This window comes from Sciurus carolinensis, chromosome 12 (assembly GCF_902686445.1).
Source record: "Sciurus carolinensis chromosome 12, mSciCar1.2, whole genome shotgun sequence".
Classification (NCBI taxonomy): domain Eukaryota; kingdom Metazoa; phylum Chordata; class Mammalia; order Rodentia; family Sciuridae; genus Sciurus; species Sciurus carolinensis.
This window is the reverse complement of record NC_062224.1, coordinates 80289146-80307945: the sequence shown is the minus strand read 5'-3', so window position 1 is coordinate 80307945 and position 18800 is coordinate 80289146. Positions and strand designations below refer to the sequence as shown.

Genomic DNA, 18800 nt, shown 5'->3' with positions numbered 1-18800 from the left:
CAAGGACCTTTGACTCCAGGGAGGGTAACAAGAGGGCAATGCTTGACTTGAGGGCGTAGAGTTCTACAATCCTGAGCCCATTCCAGTCTGATGCCTGGAATGTTCCAGTGCTTCATCACTTCCCAGCTGGGGGCAGCTCCCTGGACTTGCCAGCAGTTGCCATCATCAGTATCCAGTCTAGGACTGAGGGGGGACTCTCCACCTTGCCTTTCAGAAATTCTTGTCACCTACAGCCCAGAAATGTTACTCCAGAAACTCCTGGGGTGAACAGATAACATTATTTATGGTTTACTGTCACCTAAGGAAGATCCACAAGGTGACTCACATCACCATGGTTCAGCTTATTCCAGACCTAGTCACTAAACCTCTCTTGTCCTTGGTTTTTCTCTCTCTTTGAAGCAACAGGCAGTCCAAGTTTGTGTTCAATGTATCTTGCTGGTGTTGGCCCTGGCTCTGCCATTTTCCAGTTGGATGACAACCTTCTGGACCTCAGTGGTCTCATCTGTCAGTGTGGACAATACTCAGGTCTAATAATCATTTTTGTGAGAATTAGCAAAGGAATTAAGACACATAAAGTTTGAACATGGTGCCTGGTGCCCAGTAAGCAAGCATTGGCTTTAGTGCTGCCATTATGAGCATCATCGTCATCATCATGGTCATTATCATCATCTTCCAAAGGGAAGAAGATTCTCTGCTGTCCCTGTCATTCAGGGCTAGTGTGTGGGAAGTGCCTCACACTCAGTAAAGCTCAGTAAATATTTGAGGAATGAATGAATACATGAATGATAAATGACATCAGGGAATTGGAAGTGCTTTGTATGATGAGCACCGTAAGAACAGGATATTCTTTTCTTCTGGTTGGAAGCCATAGGATGGGCAGCCCAGCAGTAGGGCTCAGAGACAGAGGAAGACAGACCCTGTTCCTGCCCTTTAGAAATGTAGGATTTGGGGGCATAGTACTATTCTCTTTTGCACTTTTGTATCCAGCTCTTACTTGTTCATTACAAGTGTTCTGCAGGATGCACTGACCGCATGGAGGTAGCTGATGTGTGTGTGTTCATGTGTAGAATTAATGGGGAGTGATTATAGCTGCATCCTCGGTTACCTCACCTGTTGTTTCTAATCCTTCCAGCCACCTTCATACCTTCACCAGTCAGGGTTATCATCTCCATTTTGCAGATGAGGAGCCCAAGTTGGAAAAGATTAAAATCATGCCACCAGAACTTTGGTTCTTCCCTTGCACAACTACCCTCACTCCATGTGGGGTGGGGGTCCAGGCGGGGTGCCACTTAGGGGATGCTGGTCAGTGAAGGGGATGGAGCCCAGGGTCCAGTGGTTGGGTTATTCCCAGTGGCCCCAGCCTCCTCTGTAACCTCAAGGTTCCCAGCCAGCTCCAGGGTCTCCCAGCATCCTGGTCACTGGCAGCTCAGCATTTGCAAGCCTAGCCTGCCAGTCTTTCTGTACTCCTCCCTTTGTGAGACAGGGACATAGGAGGATATTATTAATCAGACAATCCCGTGGGTCTTGCAGCCTGAGGCACTTCCTCTGGTTGGTTTAATTTCCCTTGGTGTCTCTCATTTCCAGTTTCTATTTTAGTATTTTTCCTGAATCTCAATCTGTCTACCTGTGCTTAATCTTACAGAGACCCCCCCAGCTGTGAGCACTTCCCATGGGAGGGAAGGGGAGGTGGGAGTGGGTGCTCCTGAATCCTATGTTCTCTGCTGGAATCTTTTCGACTGCTCACTCAATGTGTCTGCCAGTGTGCAAACACTGCACCTTCGACATTTAATCTAGTCCACATGCCTGTATGGGGCAGGGATCACTAGGAGCCACCTTTTACAGGTCAGAGGAAAGAGAGCTTAAGTAACTTTTCTAAGGATACCACTAGTAAGTGGCAGAATGTAAGACTTGAAGACAAGCCCATCCAATTCCCTGCTAAGCTGCAAGTCAGAAGCATCAGCTGTATGAGTAAAAGGCCAAAGAAAGTACCAGGTGCCTTAAGGTAATTGTCCAGGTGAAGGACTTTGCAATATGCAGTGCTTTCCATAGGTGTAGAGATGCACAGCATAGAATCGCCTGAAACCTTGCTTCTGACTAGTTACATCTGTTTATGAGGGTGGAGTCTCAGGACTCATGTTCTTTATTTTTTAAACAATTTTTTTATTTGTTCTAATTAGTTGTACATGACAGTAGAATACATTTATACATTTTGATAGATCATGCACAAATGGAGTGTAATTTTTCATTTTTCTGATTGTACATATTGTAGAATCACATCGGTCATGCAGTCATATATGTATGTACATGAGGTGATAATGTCTGTTTCACTCTACTGTCCTTTCTACCCCCACACCTCTTCCCCTCCCTTCACTCCCCTCTACCTAATATAAAGGACTCAAGTTTTTTGTGAGTATTTTTACCCGTTCCCCAGTCAATCTAATGAGAATCATTGCCCCAGCCTCAGGGAAGAGGAAGAAAAAGAAGAGAAGACAACCCCTTTCAGGCTTCTGAAGCCATACTGCAAAGTTCAGAGGGAAAGGGACATTCTGGGATGCTGAGGGTTCTGAGTGCAGAGTCCCTGTGGGAAGGAAGGCCCACCCTACCTGATAATGCATCAGGGTGTTGAGCCGCTTCCAGTCGCCCTCAATTTTGGTGGTGATGTCCTCATCCTGCAGCACAACCCGGGCGATCCGGCCTTGGCGCCACTCTGGGTGGAGAGGGTGGTGCGCGTGGCAGTGTAAGGGGTGGGGACCAAGAGCCAGGGCCACCTGGTCCGTGCCGACCCTGGCTCTCTCCAGCTGGGGTCACTGACAGACCTCATGGAGTCAGGGGAGAAGCGGAGGATGCGTGGGCCTCCGCAGAGACAGGCAGGCCTGAGCAGCAGCACCAGGAGGGAGAAGCATTGCCTGCGGCCCTCACCTGGCCAGGACCCAGGCACGCCCTGGGAGGGCAGTGGGCAAGGCGGGGCTTCACATCTTCCCACCCCTCTCTCAGCCTGAATGCCCTCCTCGCAGCTACAGGTCCCCCCTCACCCTCACATTCCAAGGCCAGGCTTCCTACCCAAGTCCATGTCCACGGCCCTGGGCCGCTGGGAGTAGGGCACATTCTTATACACGGCGTCCAGGATCTTCTCCTTGACCTGCGTGATGGTGTCACAGTTCAGCACCTTCACTGGGATCTCAGGACTGTTCTCATTGTCTGGGTTGACACAGTTCAGGATCTAGGAGTGGGGTATGGAGGGTGAGCAGGTAAGCACTTGAAGGGCAGTTTGGCGGGGAGGGGTCGAGGTCTCAGAATCTTCTTTTTCCAAGGTTTGCCCTCCTCATAGGAGAAATAAGGCTCTGTTCTGTGCCTCAGTTTCTCTCACCTTCCTGCCATCTGCCACAGGAGAGTCTGACTCACTATGTCCACTCCTTCTTTCTCAAAGAACCAGGACTCTCAAGTTCCCTAGAGGCTGAGGGGAGGCTATGATTCTGAACTGAGGCACTGGGGGGTTCAGCGCTGGTACCAGGTGCGTCAAGGGCTGGTCTCACACTTGCCCAAAGATTCTCCACTAAGAATCAGCGCACTCACATTCTTTCTGATGATGGTAATCACCCCATTCCTGGGTGGCGTTCCTCCCCTAATGCTCTCTGGGGTAAATGGAGGCATACGGCTCTCTTAAGGTCACCAAGTGAGGTGGGGAGAGGGGAGCCCAGGTGGGTCTTGCCCTCACTACATTTTGCATACCCTTCGGGCTTGTCCCAGACTAGTCCCTCCACCTCCGTACTGATCCCCACAGGCTGACTCTGGGGTCAGAAGGGAAAGTATGGATCAGAACAGGAGGTACGTGTGCTGTCCCCTGAGCCTGTGGCCTCCTCACCAGGGTCTTGTACTCGATCTGCTGCCGAATGAGCTTGTCCTCGCTCAGGGAGTAGCGGGCCTCGCCCGTGATGGCATCAATGGGGCCCTTCTCCATCTGCTGCTTGATGGCGCAGTACAGCATGAAGAGCGGTTCCCCAGCGCACTCCTAGGGACACAAGCAGAGCATGGGAGCGTGGGCTTGGGCCCTTTCTCTTCTGCCTCTGGAGCCAGGGCAGTGGGAGAGACCTCCTTGGCCTGCTTTGCTTGGGAGCAGCCATGCCCAGGAGTTCCTGTTCCTCAGGTGGGGATCCCCATGCAACCCCGAAGGCCAGGTTTGTGTTCCCAGCCCTGGGCCCGTCTCACCCTCCTCACCTTCAGGAACTTATGCAGGAGGAAGGCAAACCAATTGGTCAGCATCTTCTCGGCCACAGACTCGGTCCTGGGGGAGGCAGAAGGGATGAGGGACCTTGGTGGTGGGGTCTGGGCTTGTAATGTAGGCAGGAGAGAATATAGGGCTGGGAATCAAGAGGATCCCTGGGTCCCAGCCCACCTCTCCTAGTAACTAGAAGTGTGACTTGGGTCAGGGGTGGCTTCTTTCGGGCTCTCAATTCCCTGTGAAAATGGAGGGCAGGGACCTTTCCTCCCTGCTGGTTTGTGGCACCATAAGTCACCGTACCCGACACAGGGAATGCAGAAACAGGCTCCCATCCCACAAGGCTATGGAGGACCAGTACTGTATTTCCTTCTGGGTGATGAAGATTTTTCCTCCTCCTCTGGGGTAACCTGCAGGCCTGTCTGCCCTGTTTTGCATCCCTGGTACCCGCCCCTCCAAATACTCAGAGACAGGCTGCCTGGGGTTCTCGGACTGGCTAAGGAATCTTGGGCAAGTCATTTAACCTCTTGGGGTTCAGTTTCCCCATCCCTAAGTGCAGACAGTCATACTATCTTCCTGACACAGCTGTTGCTAGTGTCGAATGAGTTAATGCATTTAAAGTGCTAAGAATAACGCCTGGCGCCCCAGCAAACACTATGTAAATATTAGCTATCATTACTGCTGCCTTGTGGGCTCTCAGATCCCAGCCCTGCAGGTAGAGGCAGTGCTTAAGAGTTTAGCCAACAGGGGATCTGTTTCTGTGAGTGGCATCTCTCTCCCCTCCCCCACTCCCAGGCTGCAGATCTGGGCACTTGGGAAGAAACAAAGCAGCCATGACAGACCCTTGGTGATGGGGGATGCCGGAAGGGTATTTTAACTCCCTGCACGTGGTGCAAATTATACCCTCTGGCTGCAGTAAATCCCAGGCATTTGCCAGGGCTGCTCAGCAATCTGGGGCTGGGAGAGAGTGACAATGGCAGAAGAAATTGTAGCTTTCTCCCCGGGCCCTCCCAGCACCCTTTCTCTGCATTGTGCCTGAGATTAGCTCTAATTTAAATACAACAGTTCTTAATGAGAGTTTCTAATGCTCGGATTGGCAGGATGGGGGCTCAGTACTCATAAAACAAAGCCATCCTTCCTCCCTCCTCACCCCACGTGGGGCTTGGAAGCCTGAGACCTCCTGAGCAGAGGGCTAAGGAGGAGGGGTGGAGGGCTGAGTGGAGGTGGCATGTTCCAACTCCTGCTACCTAAGGGAGCTCCACAGCCATGTGTGGTTTCCTGTGGCCTCAGGAGGCAGAGGAGGCAGGGTCTCCAACTCTCTCTCCTCCTAGAAAGCTGGGGAGTGAGGTGGATGTTAATGATTCCAATTCAGGACGCTGGGCCCGGGAGCCACATGGACTCTAAATCAGCACCATCCAACAGAACTCTCTGAGGTGATGAAAATGGTTTCTGTCTATACTGTCCAATATGTTGGCCACTGGACATAGATGGCGGATCACTGAGTACTTGGAATGTGGTCAGCATGCTGGAGGAATTGAAATTTATATTTTAATTCATTTTGGTTCTTAGTTATATACTGTTGGTGGCTATCATGCTGGAGTGCAGCTCTAGAGGAAGAGAGACTGAGACAGGTGCCTCTCTCATCGTGTCTATGAAGAAACTAAACAACAGAGATGTTATGCTATTGACCCAAGATCACAGGGTTAGCAGGTGACAGGGTTGGGTTCAAGATGAACTCCAAGCCAGGCCTGTGCTTTTCTGTCACACTTGGATGACTTCAGACACTGCAGTCTCCTGGGATGACCAGAAGATCAGACCCTGTCCTCGGGAGATGTCAGGAGACAAGCTGCTTTGCATGGGTGCTATTTGTTGGGAATGGAATCTTCTAGTTCCACAGGGGTTTGTCTAATGAGGCACCATGTCCCTGTACAGATACTGGCTACCCTCCCACATCCTGCCATGGGTCAGACCTCCGGAGAAGCAGCTTGGGGTGGTTCTTGTTCTCCAGGTTCTTGTCAATGAGGTCAGACAGCAGCTGCTTGAGGACATCAGTGGCGTACTCCAGGCGGCCCTGCAGACCGGTCATGATGAGCGAAGCCACGTTGCCTCGGTCGCGCATGGAGAAGCTGCGCTGCAGTTCCAGGGTGCGGATGAAGGTCAACAGGAACACCTTGTTGTTGATGAGCTGGGCGAAGAGCTTCAGGGCTTTCTCCACGTGCTGCTGCCCGTTCCCCTGCACCTGGGGCCAGTGTGGAGGGGCAACAGCTCAGAGGACAGGCTGCCGGCCTCCTACCCCAGGCTCTCAGGAGGGCCTGCTGGTGCCGGTGCCTGCAGTGGGACCCTCTCCATAAGGCCTATAAGCACCCCTGCCCAACTCCCCCACCCCTACGATGGAGTAAAGGCTGCCTCTGAAGGCTGCGGCCTGCTTTGGCCTTCCACAGGCAGGAGACTGGGCTCTGTGAGTAGCCCTCCAAGGGGACCATCTGATTTCCCAGGAGACCACGGGACATAACCCTTCAGATTTCTTTGGTTTACTAGTCTCCCTTAATCTTCTCTGTCCTGATATATTAACTTCAGTAAAACAAACCAACAAATGAGCAAACAAATCTCTCAGAGTCCCAAGTCTTTTTTTAAGCCACCTTAAATCCATTCTAGAATGAGTCAGGATCTCAGTTAATTAATTCAGTCATTAATTAAAAGCTGACAAACAATGTTCCTTGTGCTGTCACTGTCCCCATATGCCTGGGTGTCCCCTTGTCCATGATCTTCTGATAGCCTCACTGCTGTCATGCTGGGATCAACTATTGGCACCGTCCCACAGGTCACCTTACTTTGTGCTGCCGAGAAACCCTGCCCTGCTACCTGCTGGGCAGCTGAGCCAGGGAGATGGGCATTACCTCCAGCTCCCGCAGGACGGGGTGGTCCTCAATGCCTGGGAACAGGACCCTCATGGCATAGGTACGATAGTCCAGGTAGGGGATTCCTGAGCGGTCCAGGTCGCTGGTTAGCTCATTGATGTCTGTCTGGAGCTCAGCAAAAGCTGCGGGTGAGACAGGTTGGCTTTGTAAAGAAGGAAGGAGAACTGGGGTGCAGACCGTGAGGGTGCAGGGGTGCATCTGGGCGGGGAGAGAAATTCCTAGGTTGCCTGGGATCATTTGGATTTTAGGTATCTATGTGCTAAAAGTCTTGGTCCCCAGGTTGGCACTATTGAGAGGTGGTGGAAGCTTTGAACTGGGGACTGGTGAGAGATCTTAGGTCATTGAGCAAAGTCCCTTGAGGGCCTAGCAGGACCCCAGCCCCTTCTTCTTCTGCTCCTTTGCTTCCTGGCCATGAAGTGAGAGGTTCAGCTCCACCTTGCAGTCTTGCTGTGATCTACTGCCTCACCACAGACCCAAAGCATCAGGGCCAAATGACCATGGACAGAAACTTCTAAAACTGTGAGTCAAGAAAACCTTTTCTCTTTATAAGCTGGTTATCTCATGTGTTTGTAACAGTGATGGCCAGCTGACAGACACACTGCCTTTCTAAGGCACTAAGAAGACAGGCGATCTGTATATTGTCTTCTGTGCTCGTCTCTAATTTTGATTTTCTTCCTGGAGACTGCAAATGTGGTTAAAACAACAAAAAAGAAAGAAGAGCACAAACTGGGCCAATCAGTAGAGACCCTCTTGGAGGAGCTAGCAGCAGGTGAAGAAGTGGCTGGGGGCTCTGGCAAAGATAAGAACAAGCAAATTGCTGCCCTTTCCCAACCAAGAGGATGAATTAAGATCCAAAACCTTCATGGAGACTTGGTCCTCTGAGGCTTGGCCAATAGGCAAGGCTGGGCAGCAAAGGGCTTCCGAGGTCTCACCTTGGAGGTGGGCCTGTCTCCCGGGTGCCCGAGCCCTGCAGGCCTGGCGCCAGAAGAGCCTCTGCCACTGTTCTCCCGGCCAGCTCCTCCCTTCCACCCAGCAGAGGGTTTGTTTCAGAATGACGTTTGCAGCAAAAGGAGAAATGTTTTAATTCCTAATTGAGATGTTTACCCAGAGAGCCTGCCAGGTCCTTAGCTCGAGAGAATGCCAGGTACACTCGTCACCTCATGGTGGGGGCTGCGTGGGAGCTGGGAGCAATCACACCCCCACTCCCACACACATTCCTGGCCAGGGGTGCCAGCAAGCGTGGCCTTCCCAGCTCAGCCTGCAGTGCAGATAGGAACAAACCCTGCGGGCGGTGACGGGCCGGAAGAGGGGGGTGCTCTCCTGCCTTCCGGCTGCTGCTCCCACACCCTGTGAAGACAGCTCTGCCCAGACAGGAGCCCAACGCTCCCATTTGGCAGATCTAGCCTGGGGCAACAGGTCTGGGTGGCCCTGACTGTGGGGACATAGAGGCCCTGAAAGGGAAATGGAGTCAATCAGATTGTGGGTGGAGTCAGGGCAGGGGTGGGCCAGGAGACCGCAGCTGGACCGGGGTCCTCCTCACATGTGGCCATTCTTTTTATTTTTTAAAGGTACTAGGGATGAACCCAGAGGTGCTCTCCTGAACCACATCCCCGTCATTTTTATTTTTTATTTTGAGATGGCATCGAGTTGCCCAGACTAGCCTCAAACCTGCAATCCTCCTGCCTCCCATGTCGGAGGCACTACAGGTGTGCGCCATGGCACCTGGTGACATGTGGGCATTCTTCATCGGACTTCGGTGGCCCTAGGGTCACGGGAAGTTTCTGGGGACACCAAGGCTGGCAGTGGGAGGGCGGGAGTGAAGAGGGGACTCGTGTGCACGGAGGAGGGAGATACGGCCAGTGAAGAAAGGGGGTCCTTGAAGCCAGGGTACACCTCACTTACCTTCCTTACACTCCAGGGCCACGCGGGACTCCAGGTTGTCCATCTGCATTTGGAGCCGCTTGAGCGTGAGGTCGTTTCGCGAGACTTGCGTTTGTAGGCGATGAGGACGATGATGACGATGATAAGCAGGAGGCTGCCACCGGCCGCGATGCTGACGATGGCTGGCAGGGTCAGCAAGCTGTCTGAGATGACACTCACCGAGCCAGGCGAGAACACCATCCCGCCCACGTGAACCTGTGCATTGTACACACACAGACGCACACGGATGCACACGGGTGTAGAGCCCTGGCATGCCAGCAAATCCTTGGACATGACAGATCACAACCACACAGTACAGATTTGGATACAGAGCAACTTCCTGCCTTGGCATCGGCTGCCTTCCATTTCTTGAGTTCTCAACTTCGGACCATTTTAATGTAGGACATGGACATAAGGAGATACTGAGGGTGTGAGTCAGGCGAGGTGGAAGAGAGCTTTTCTTTATGACAGGTCATGCATGTATGGTGGTAGGGGGAGGGACAGAAGTTAGAAAAGAGGGGCTCACTCACCATGACCTTGTGTTGCCCCGTGAGGTTGGGGGGTTCACAGAGGAGCTGCGTTTCAGACACTGTGACAGCGCAAGGGGTCTCTCCAATCAGCACGGTGTAGTTAAGCTTTGCCCCTCCAGAGGCAGGTGGACAGAGGTTTTTGCCCTGTGGAGAACAGTCATTTTGACGGGAGTAATTTACACCTGCACACAGATGCTAATTGTGTACTTAAAAAGAGACTCAGGACACTTCACAGAAGATATACAATCGATCAACAAATATATGGAAAAATGTTCAACATCTCTAGCAATTAGAGACATGCAAAGCAAAACTACTCGAAGATTTCATGTCACTCCAATCAGAATGGCAATGATCAAGAATACAAGCAACAATAAATGTTGGTGAGGATGTGGGGAAAAAGGTACGCCCATACATTGCTGGTGGGACTGCGAATTGATGCAACCGTTGTGGAAAGCAGTCTGGAGATTCCTCAGAACACTTGGAACGGAACCACCATTAGACCCTTAATTTATACCCGAAGGATTTAAAATCAACATAGTACAGTAATGCAGCCACATCAATGTTTATAGCAGCTCAATTCACAATAGCTGAAACATGGAACCAACCTAGGTGCCCTTCAACAGAGGAATGGGTAAAGAGAATGTGATATATATATATATATATATATATATATATATATATAGTGGAATATTACTCAGTTTTAAAGAAGAATGAAATTCTGGCTACTGTCATGTACAACTAATTAGAAAAAATAAAATTTAAAAATTAAAAAAAAAAAAGACTCAGGAGCCAGGAGGAAGAGGAAGGGCAGCAATGCAGGAACCAATAAATAATTTTCCATGGCAGGGTTTTGAGAGCCAAAGTTTGGAGAGAAAACAAAGGAAGGAGAGAATGAAAGGGAAGAAGAGAGCAGCGAAGGGGCAGGGAGACCAAATACTGGAAAGGGGAAAATCCGGGGAGGTTCCCGGGATTTAAGTCAAAGTGGTGGAGTCACAAAACTCTTGGACGGTCAGCACTGGGAGACCATGAGCTCTTAGTGTAGAGGCCACTGTGACCACGGAGGTGACACATAAAAGGGCACAGTTACCCGCAGGGCACTGTGGAACCTCTGCTTCCCAAAGCTCCCCCAGAGGAGCAGATATTCAAAAGCATCGCTCGAGACTCCCAAGTGCTCGCTACGTGGCTCAGTGGGTCCATATCTAAAAACAAGCTCTTTCCATAGGGAGATGGCAGTTTTGGGGTCCAAAGCACAGACAGGAGAAGCAGAGAGGCAGGCAGGAGGGTGGGGTGCTCCGTCCCATCATGGTCTATGGGGGGCACTTGCCTACCTTCAGGATGATGGGCGATCCTGGCTTTTGATCCAAGACTCCTGTAGGGCTGAGCAGTTCAAAGGTGGGGTTGGGGTAGTAGATGAACTTGGTGTCGTTGTAAATCAGCAAGGACTGGACGTTGTTAAAGACGAATCCGAACTCATCTGGCCGCTCCACAGTGTCCAAGCCTGGCCGGTAGTCGGTGGTCAGGGAGGGTGCCAGGCAGGTCAGGGTGGTTGTGTTCACAACTTTACACACCTACGAGGCCGAGAGGAGCACTGGAGCGTGAGTACTGGGTGGCAGAGGCCCACAGCCCAACTCCCAGTCTCTGCTCGCTTTAGTTTGTGGACATTTGGTTACTTGCTCATGGTCAGCATGTGGTGGGGCTCTGAATGAAGGGTGGTGGCATTTGCAGGGAGGTGCATTTTAACCTCATGCATTCATTCATTATTTGAGCTGCGACTTTGTGCCGAGCACTGTGCTAAGGGTTGAGGCTATAGAGTGAAATAGACCCAGTCCCCAGGGGCAGGCTGAAGATGAAGCCAGCATTGCAATGTAGTCCTGGCACAGGGGCTGTGGCATTGTAGGGCGCAACACTGTGAAATGCAAGAATGGATGGGAAACACACCCTGGCGGGAAGGACCAGGGACTCTGGGATGTGCATGTATGTGTGTGTCGGGGGTGGGGTGAGGTGGGGTTGGGCATGGCCTGCAGCAGGGTGGCTGCATGAAAGTTTTCCTTTGGAAGAAAGAAATGCACTTGAATCTGAAGAATGAGAAGGCTTTCCTAGACAAAGAGAGAGAGTTGTGGGGGAACACGTTCAGGGAGGGAACAGCATTTCAGGGGCCTCAGGGTGAGCAAACTGGGGATGTTTGAGAAAGAAGTAGGACAGAGCAGCGAAGGGTGTATTGGGGGGGTAGGTGGTGGTGTGGAGCAGGAAGTGATGTGAGATGAGCACTTTGCCCAGCACATAGTAGGTGTTCAGTTAGTGCTTATTGAATAAACAGGATACTGCAATTCCATGTCTTACCCAGGACTTTTTTCTCTCTTAATAGAATTGACCTGAGCTCATATTGTCTCTTTTTCTTCAGTAGACTCTGGTCTGCCATTTAAAAACCTTAGCTGGGCCACCCCTTTTTCCTCTGGTGGTTAGTTCTGGGGCTGCCTCAGGTGGCAGCCAGACTGAAGAAAATACTAAAGAGGACTCATGTAGGACTTGGGAAGAAAATCTAGACTTCTACCCCCTCTCCTCCTGGCTCCCACTGGGCAAGGCTCAGTTTCAGTTCTGGGAGCCAGGACGTCCCAGGAATAGCCAAGGGCATCTTGAGAACTTGGACGGCACAGGCACATGCTGTCCTGGCAGGGCCCCACACGTGTTGTGTGACTGGCCAACACACACACACACACAAATACACACACACACATTTGGGCTTCATGTTCAGAATTAAGACTTTGTGTGAAATTGCAAAAGAGCTGACCCTTGCATAGAGATTTTATCTAGAGATTATGTCAGAGCGCCAAGTTCAAGTCTTCACCCTCCCTTTCCAGAGGGAGCTCAACAGCTTACACCAAATGGCCCCCTGTGGCCTTCACGCTGGTGTAGCGATCAGTACCCATTCCCGTCCTCTTCCTCGCACACTTCCGCAGCCCCTTTTGACCTTGACGCACTTTTCATGTTGCAGTTGGGGACACTGAGGCACAGAAAAGCTAGGGCTGCAGTCAAGTAGGTAGAGTTGAGTCAAGGCCTGAAACCCTGGCTCTGGCGGGAAGCACCCAGCCTCAGAGTGTCTCTCCGCCCCCTGCCCCGCCCGCCCCCGCCTCCCCGCTTCTCCCAGTTTCCCTGCAAGAGTCCTCTGTGAATAAGCAAATCAGTCCCAAACAAGAGCCCTCTGTGCTTCCCGCCCTGCGCCGCATCCGCACTTTGTCTGCCAAACATTCCTTCGGGCTTTGCAGCTTTGCTCTGGCCCTCCTTGCCATCCCCTGGGGTTGCTTCAAAACTCAAAGGCCAGAGATGGCTCCTGGTGGGCAGAGAAGGCGCCCAAGAGAGGTGACGGCAAGGGGCTGGGGCAAAGTGCTTCTTTCCCAGTGTCCCGCAAGCAGAGGCACAGGGACAGCTACGAGCTTCCCACTGTGCTGCCAGGCTTGAGGGATGCTACACTCCCACAGGCCTTTCTTGCAGGCCTGCAGACTCCAGGCAGGGAGGCCACGGGCTCCCAGCTGTCCAGAGGTGGAACTCAATCTTAGTCCTTTGAAACACTGAGATCATAATGTGGGGGACTGGGGAAAGTGCTGGGGAGACTCCTGTTAGGGCTGCAAATAAGTCCTTGTGGCCGGTGAGGGGACATGGGGCTCAAGTCCCATCAGTCTTCACTGCCAATGGCTTCCCCAGGGTGAAGGCTGCAGCCTCGGCAGTCACCCTGTTATTCATGTACTAACTCTAGAAAATTCTCTGTGTATGGTAGTCATTCTGTCTTTTATTTTCTGTATACTGGAGCTTGGCATCCAGGACCTGGTTCATTGGGAGGATACTCTTCTCCTGGGCTGCCAATTCCTAGAGATGGCAAAGAACTTGACTGCCGGGAGCATGCCTTTCAGATGCAAACCAATCAGCCTAGCCCCACTTGCCAACCACCTCCTTTCAGACTGAGTCACTGTCCACATTCCCTAATCACCCCAGAGCCTGGGAGGACAGTCCCTATACACAGAGCCACTGAAATGACTCCAACCAGCCAATCTGAAACCCTTGGCCCTGCATGCCCTTGACCGAGACTTCAGCAGAGACCCTTGTAGCAGTTTCTCTTCTCCCTCTGCCTCCTGACAAAGCTGGGCTTCCCCATATGGCCCCCATAGCATGGCCCTCTCTTCTTCTGGAACTTGGATCTGTGTGAAGGACAAGCTACACTCTGGCCTTGCTGTGTCTGGATAATAATAAACCCTCTATTTTAACACATATGTTTAATTTTCTTGGGGGAGATGGCTTGTCCATCCTGGGTATCTAGAACTGTTCTCAGTTCTGTGTCTCACCTCCTTCTGGAGACCCTGGGAATGTGGGTGATCTGCAAGCTTCTGGGAATACTTCGATTCCCACAGAAGCTGAGTGGGGCACAGGCTCTTTCCTTGTGGCTCCAGCTCTGCACCGGGAGAAGAGGCCTGTGTTCACTTAACCCAAAGTGTGTGACCATGGTAGGTACTGAAGTGTGCTCCTGTGTCTCTGGCATAATAGGAATATCTGGCCCACCAGCATTTCTTGTGGTCCAGTTATGAAGAGTCCAGATGCCTGGGACCTTGCATGGCTCTGCTACCAGTCACCTTTATGATTGCAGCAAGCCATTTAACCACCTGGCCTTAGTTTCCTTAGCTATGCAATGATGGGGTCACTCTGTCATTTTGTGTATTTTAAGGGACTCTCGGCATGCTGGGAATGGGTCAGGGATAAAAGAGGGAATGACACCATCTTCTGAATCTCCATCTTAGCCTCTCCAGTCCTCTGAAGGTCAGAGCAATAATCACCGTACTGCCAATGAAAATCAATGGCCTCGACAGCATCTTCTGGACTATCATTGTGAATACAATAATGGTTTCAGAAAATACTGGCTTTAAGAGTGAAATGAAGCCACTAGAGCAAACTGAAAACTTTATGATAACTTATCAGACATTCTGTTCTCATCAGAATAAGAGAACTTCTTTAAACTCACAAAAACCCACAGCAGGGGAAAAAATAAAATTATGTGGCTCTGAGCAAAGGAATAAAGTAAAATGTTCAACCTGATCATCCCAGCAATTAGGTTACCGGCAAGGTCAGAATTATTTGCACACAGTGCCTAATATTTGTTGAGTGTCAACCAAGCATCAGCCAAGGGCTGCCATGTTATAAATCTGTGAAGCAAATCTTAGCACCGCCATGTACCACCGAGGAGCACAGGATCAGAAAGGGTAAGTGACTTGATCGTGGTTGTATAGCTAACAGATGGCAGAGTCCTGCTTCCAATCCAGAAATCTCTGCATGTGGAGCCAGAATCTCTCCCCCGGACACCCAGGGTTTCTCACTGAACCTTGAAGTGAACGTGCCATAAAACAGGAACCCTCTTATGTTATATTATAAGCTCCAAAGCCAGTACTTTTATATACCCAATATATCACCTTCTGACAAGAAATTATCTGTAATTATAAAAATCATTGTAAAGCTCACATATTTGGGCTCCTGATTCCAGGCCCAGAGTCTTGAGCCGATTTTCCTCTCCAGTGTCCAGGTGTCCATATGACTGACCCACAGCTCATGGCATTGGGAAAAATGGATGGGGAACTGTGTTTACTGAGGGCTGGGGTGGACCAATGGCTACTCACATTGACAGATTCTTTGCCATTAAACTTGACCCGGATCCTTGGCTCCTGAATGACATCCAGGTTGAAGCCTGTGATGGTCAGGGGTGTGTGGCCGCTGAGAACAAGCAGAAGCTGCATTAGGTAAAAGACCCCTCAAACCTGGAATGGTGAACCCCAACTACTGGGATCCCTCCTATGAACTGCCCGCCCTTGGGTCACAGGGGTCATGCCACATGGCAGCCAGGCACACCCCACCATTAACCTCACCTGGCGATGCTCCACTCTGGCTCAATGCGCTGGACCCGAGGGTCATCTATGTACTCAAACTGCAGGCTGTTATCCACACGGGCCCTGTCCACGCTCACGGAAACAGGGACTGGGCCCAGTCCGTTGGCTGATGGGGGTGAGACACACACGATCTCGTTCATTGACCTCCTGATGAGAAGACAGCAGGATGATTGAGAAGAAAGGCAGGGAAGAGGGAGTGGCCTTTGGCTTGAAAATACACTTCCCTTGGTCAAGGGAATGGCCCGGAAAGTCTGCTATCCCTCTAGGCTCTATGTGATGGCACACACTCTTCCTCCGTGCCCTTTTTTTCCCTGAGACTCTACCCTACTGGGGTTAGAGAGGGAACACATTGGAAAAGGGCATTAGAGAATGTGCGGTAGGGGTAAGATTCCATGGGCTTGGGTGAACTCCTTTTTGTCTGAATTTTCCTAGACTATGACTAACCTGTGCTTAGAGTCTGATCAGGCTGTTAATAAATATTCATTGAATACTTTCTATACATAGTAATTACCCCACAGTGCTTGTAGAATTTATAGCTTATTATCAGGTAATACTGGGCAAACCGGGTTCTCAGGCATGGATTCTTTCAGATCTCTCTCAGGTGTCTCTGCACCCCCAGAACTCATAGGAAATATGAGTAAATGTTCAAAGTAAATGTTCAATTTTTTTTTTAATGCACAGGGAATTCCTGGAGCATCAGTCTCTGTGCTTACAAAGCAGACCATACAGCCTCCATGTTTCTCAAGCCACTATAGTGGGGACTCAATGTATGGTCCGTCCTCATGGTGACTAGGAGAGCTCCTAGGAGCCACGGTGTTCTCATGGCCCTCACTTCCCATGACTGTTAGAAGTAACCAGCATCTGTGATACTTGGGACATAAACTGACAAGTGGTATGTGTGTCTCACAATGGCTGGAACAGTGTTTGGGCACAGGAGGTAGCAAATAACATGGAGGTGATGGGGCAGGCCTGTGCAGGAACATTCACAGGAACATGTGTGCATGAGAGCCAGTTTTCTAGCCAGGCTTCAAGTTCATCTCACCCGTAGAACTCGCAGGTCTGGTTGCCCAGGTATACTGCCACGCGGCTCCCAGCACCAAGGTAATGGCCTGTGATGGTCACCATGGTGCCTCCAGACTCTGGCCCTCGGATGGGGTTGAGTGACAGCACGGAAGGGTTCTTTGGGAAGAAGCAGACAAATATTCGCAGCTTAGGTCCAGGGCTAGAATGAAGGCTACAAGTAGGGACTATCTTCCTGCTAGGAGCAGAGGTACTCTTCCTGCACTTTGCAGTCCCAAATGCTGTCTCAGAAGCTGAAACCCTTTCTAAGAGTCTCTGGTCATGTCCAGAGAAGGCAGAGGCCATGTATTGGAATTAATTAACTCCCTGGGGAGTCTTATGCTCATAACACTGAAGGGAAAGCAGAGGTGACACTGACTAATCTATCAATTAGTTTACAAATTGAGAACAATTTGAAAATGCTTCTCTATCTAGAGCTTGTCCTGATTTTTTTGGCACAAAATCAATAGGGCTGAATAAAGCATCCCTGCCTAGGTTGGACAGCCAAGAGCCTATAGCCCTCCACAAATGGCCTATACACTTGGCCTTTTATCCCTCCCTAAGCACATGAGGGTTTCCAATGCTGAGAGCTGTCGGTAAATGTCAGACATGGCTTCTTTAACCCTCCCCAAGAGGGTGGCATGCTGCTGGCTGGGACTTTCTAGCAAACTCACTAAGTTGTAACAGTAAGCCTAACACATAAAAGATACGTCTAGGTTGAGATGCACTATGTAGCTGACCTACATCAGAACATACTACTTCTGCCTAGAGGGAAAAACACATTTATGTGAACAACTACACAGGTAAGAACGTTAGTCTGCATTAGCCACTCACTGACTATGGGCCTTGAGGTAAGTTTTGGGATCATTCCGGACCTCAGTTTGCTCCCTGGTCAAGTGAGGAGCGGGGCCTGGGTTGTTCCTAAAGCCTAGCCTAGTTCTGACATGGACAGTTCTCTCCCCATCTTGCTCTTCTCTGTCTGCCTCTCGTCTGTGGTGGGTTGCAGACAGGCCATGATACTTTCCGTTCTGAGAGAGGAAAGTACCAGAAAAGGGTAGAAAAGCCAAGATGAGAAGATAGAGTCTGGGAAACCTAAAATCAGTAGCAAAATGTTTTAGAGAGAAGAGAATTTCATGGCCTAATGATTTTTCAAAACTCTTAGCAAGGCTGGTTTGACCCCATCTGCTAGTGTTAAAACTTTTAATGAAGTATCCAATGTGGCAATGTAAGTAAGTGTTAGATAAAGGGACTTCAGGGCCCCAGAAACAAGTTAAATTGATTCAATATGAATTTAGCCCTGACAGGCTCTGGGGCCTCGGAAGCAAGTTATTGATTCTGGGTGAATTTCGTGCCAGCCTAACAGAAAGCCTTTGTGATTCTACTACCTGTTGGCTGAGCATGAAGAGGCATTTTCAGATGTGAGTGTGCATGCATGTGTGTGTAACCACACTGACACAGAGCCACGCCCTCCCAGGCCCACCCCTCCTGGCCCTGTGCACAGAGGCACATCCCTGCCAATTTCACTGACTTCTGAACTCCCACTTCAAGTATCTTTGGCAGAAAACAAAACATGAGGATAAATATGGACCCATTTAATTAGGTCCCTCAGGCCCTGTGTCCTCATTAGGCTGGAATTAATCCAAGATATACACTGAAGGGACAAAGGGCAGCCCCCAGCCCTCCACATCTAGGATCCACTTTCTAAGAAAGCTCAATTTGGCCTTATTTAGAACTCTGACCTGTGGCCCACCAGGACTCCAAAGTCTCCATAGCTTTGTTCAACATATGTCCATCCCACCCCAACAAGACGGGCTAGAAGTCCCTTTTTCTGGTCTTTGTTGTTTGGGAGAAGCTTGGGAAGGGATGGGCGTATGGGACCTTTCTGGGGAAGTTGGGAACAGGTGTGTGCCCTCACTTAGTGACCGTAGCTCAGCCCTCGACCCAGCACTCACCACGAAGGTGTACTGTTGATGAGACTTGGTCATGAACTCCGGCTTGCACTCGCCAATGCACAGGCGCACTGGCCCAGAGGCTGTTCCCACGAGGGCATGGCCCATCTCACAGACGATCCTGAGGAGAGAGCAAACCTTCCAGTGAGAGGCTTGGCAGGAGCTGACACCCCTGCCTGTTTGCTTTTCCGGTCATAGTGAATGACTCATCACAGTCTTGTAAGAGAGCTGGGCCAAGGATCCAACCTGGTCACCCGTCGAGCTGTGTGACCTGGGATGCAGTGCTT

General features: G+C 50.7%; 1 protein-coding gene across 1 annotated transcript in view; it reads right to left on the bottom strand.

Moving 5' to 3' along the window:
• Positions 1-18800, bottom strand: part of Plxna2 (plexin A2) — a 210775-nt gene that overhangs the window by 13645 nt on the left and 178330 nt on the right. Inside the window, 14 exon segments of the mRNA XM_047520205.1 lie at positions 2604-2707; positions 3061-3220; positions 3863-4009; positions 4216-4282; positions 6187-6455; positions 7114-7256; positions 9037-9111; positions 9114-9270; positions 9585-9728; positions 10913-11152; positions 15239-15332; positions 15485-15652; positions 16548-16684; positions 18517-18634. Of these exon segments, the coding sequence (XP_047376161.1) occupies positions 2604-2707; positions 3061-3220; positions 3863-4009; positions 4216-4282; positions 6187-6455; positions 7114-7256; positions 9037-9111; positions 9114-9270; positions 9585-9728; positions 10913-11152; positions 15239-15332; positions 15485-15652; positions 16548-16684; positions 18517-18634 (2023 nt within the window).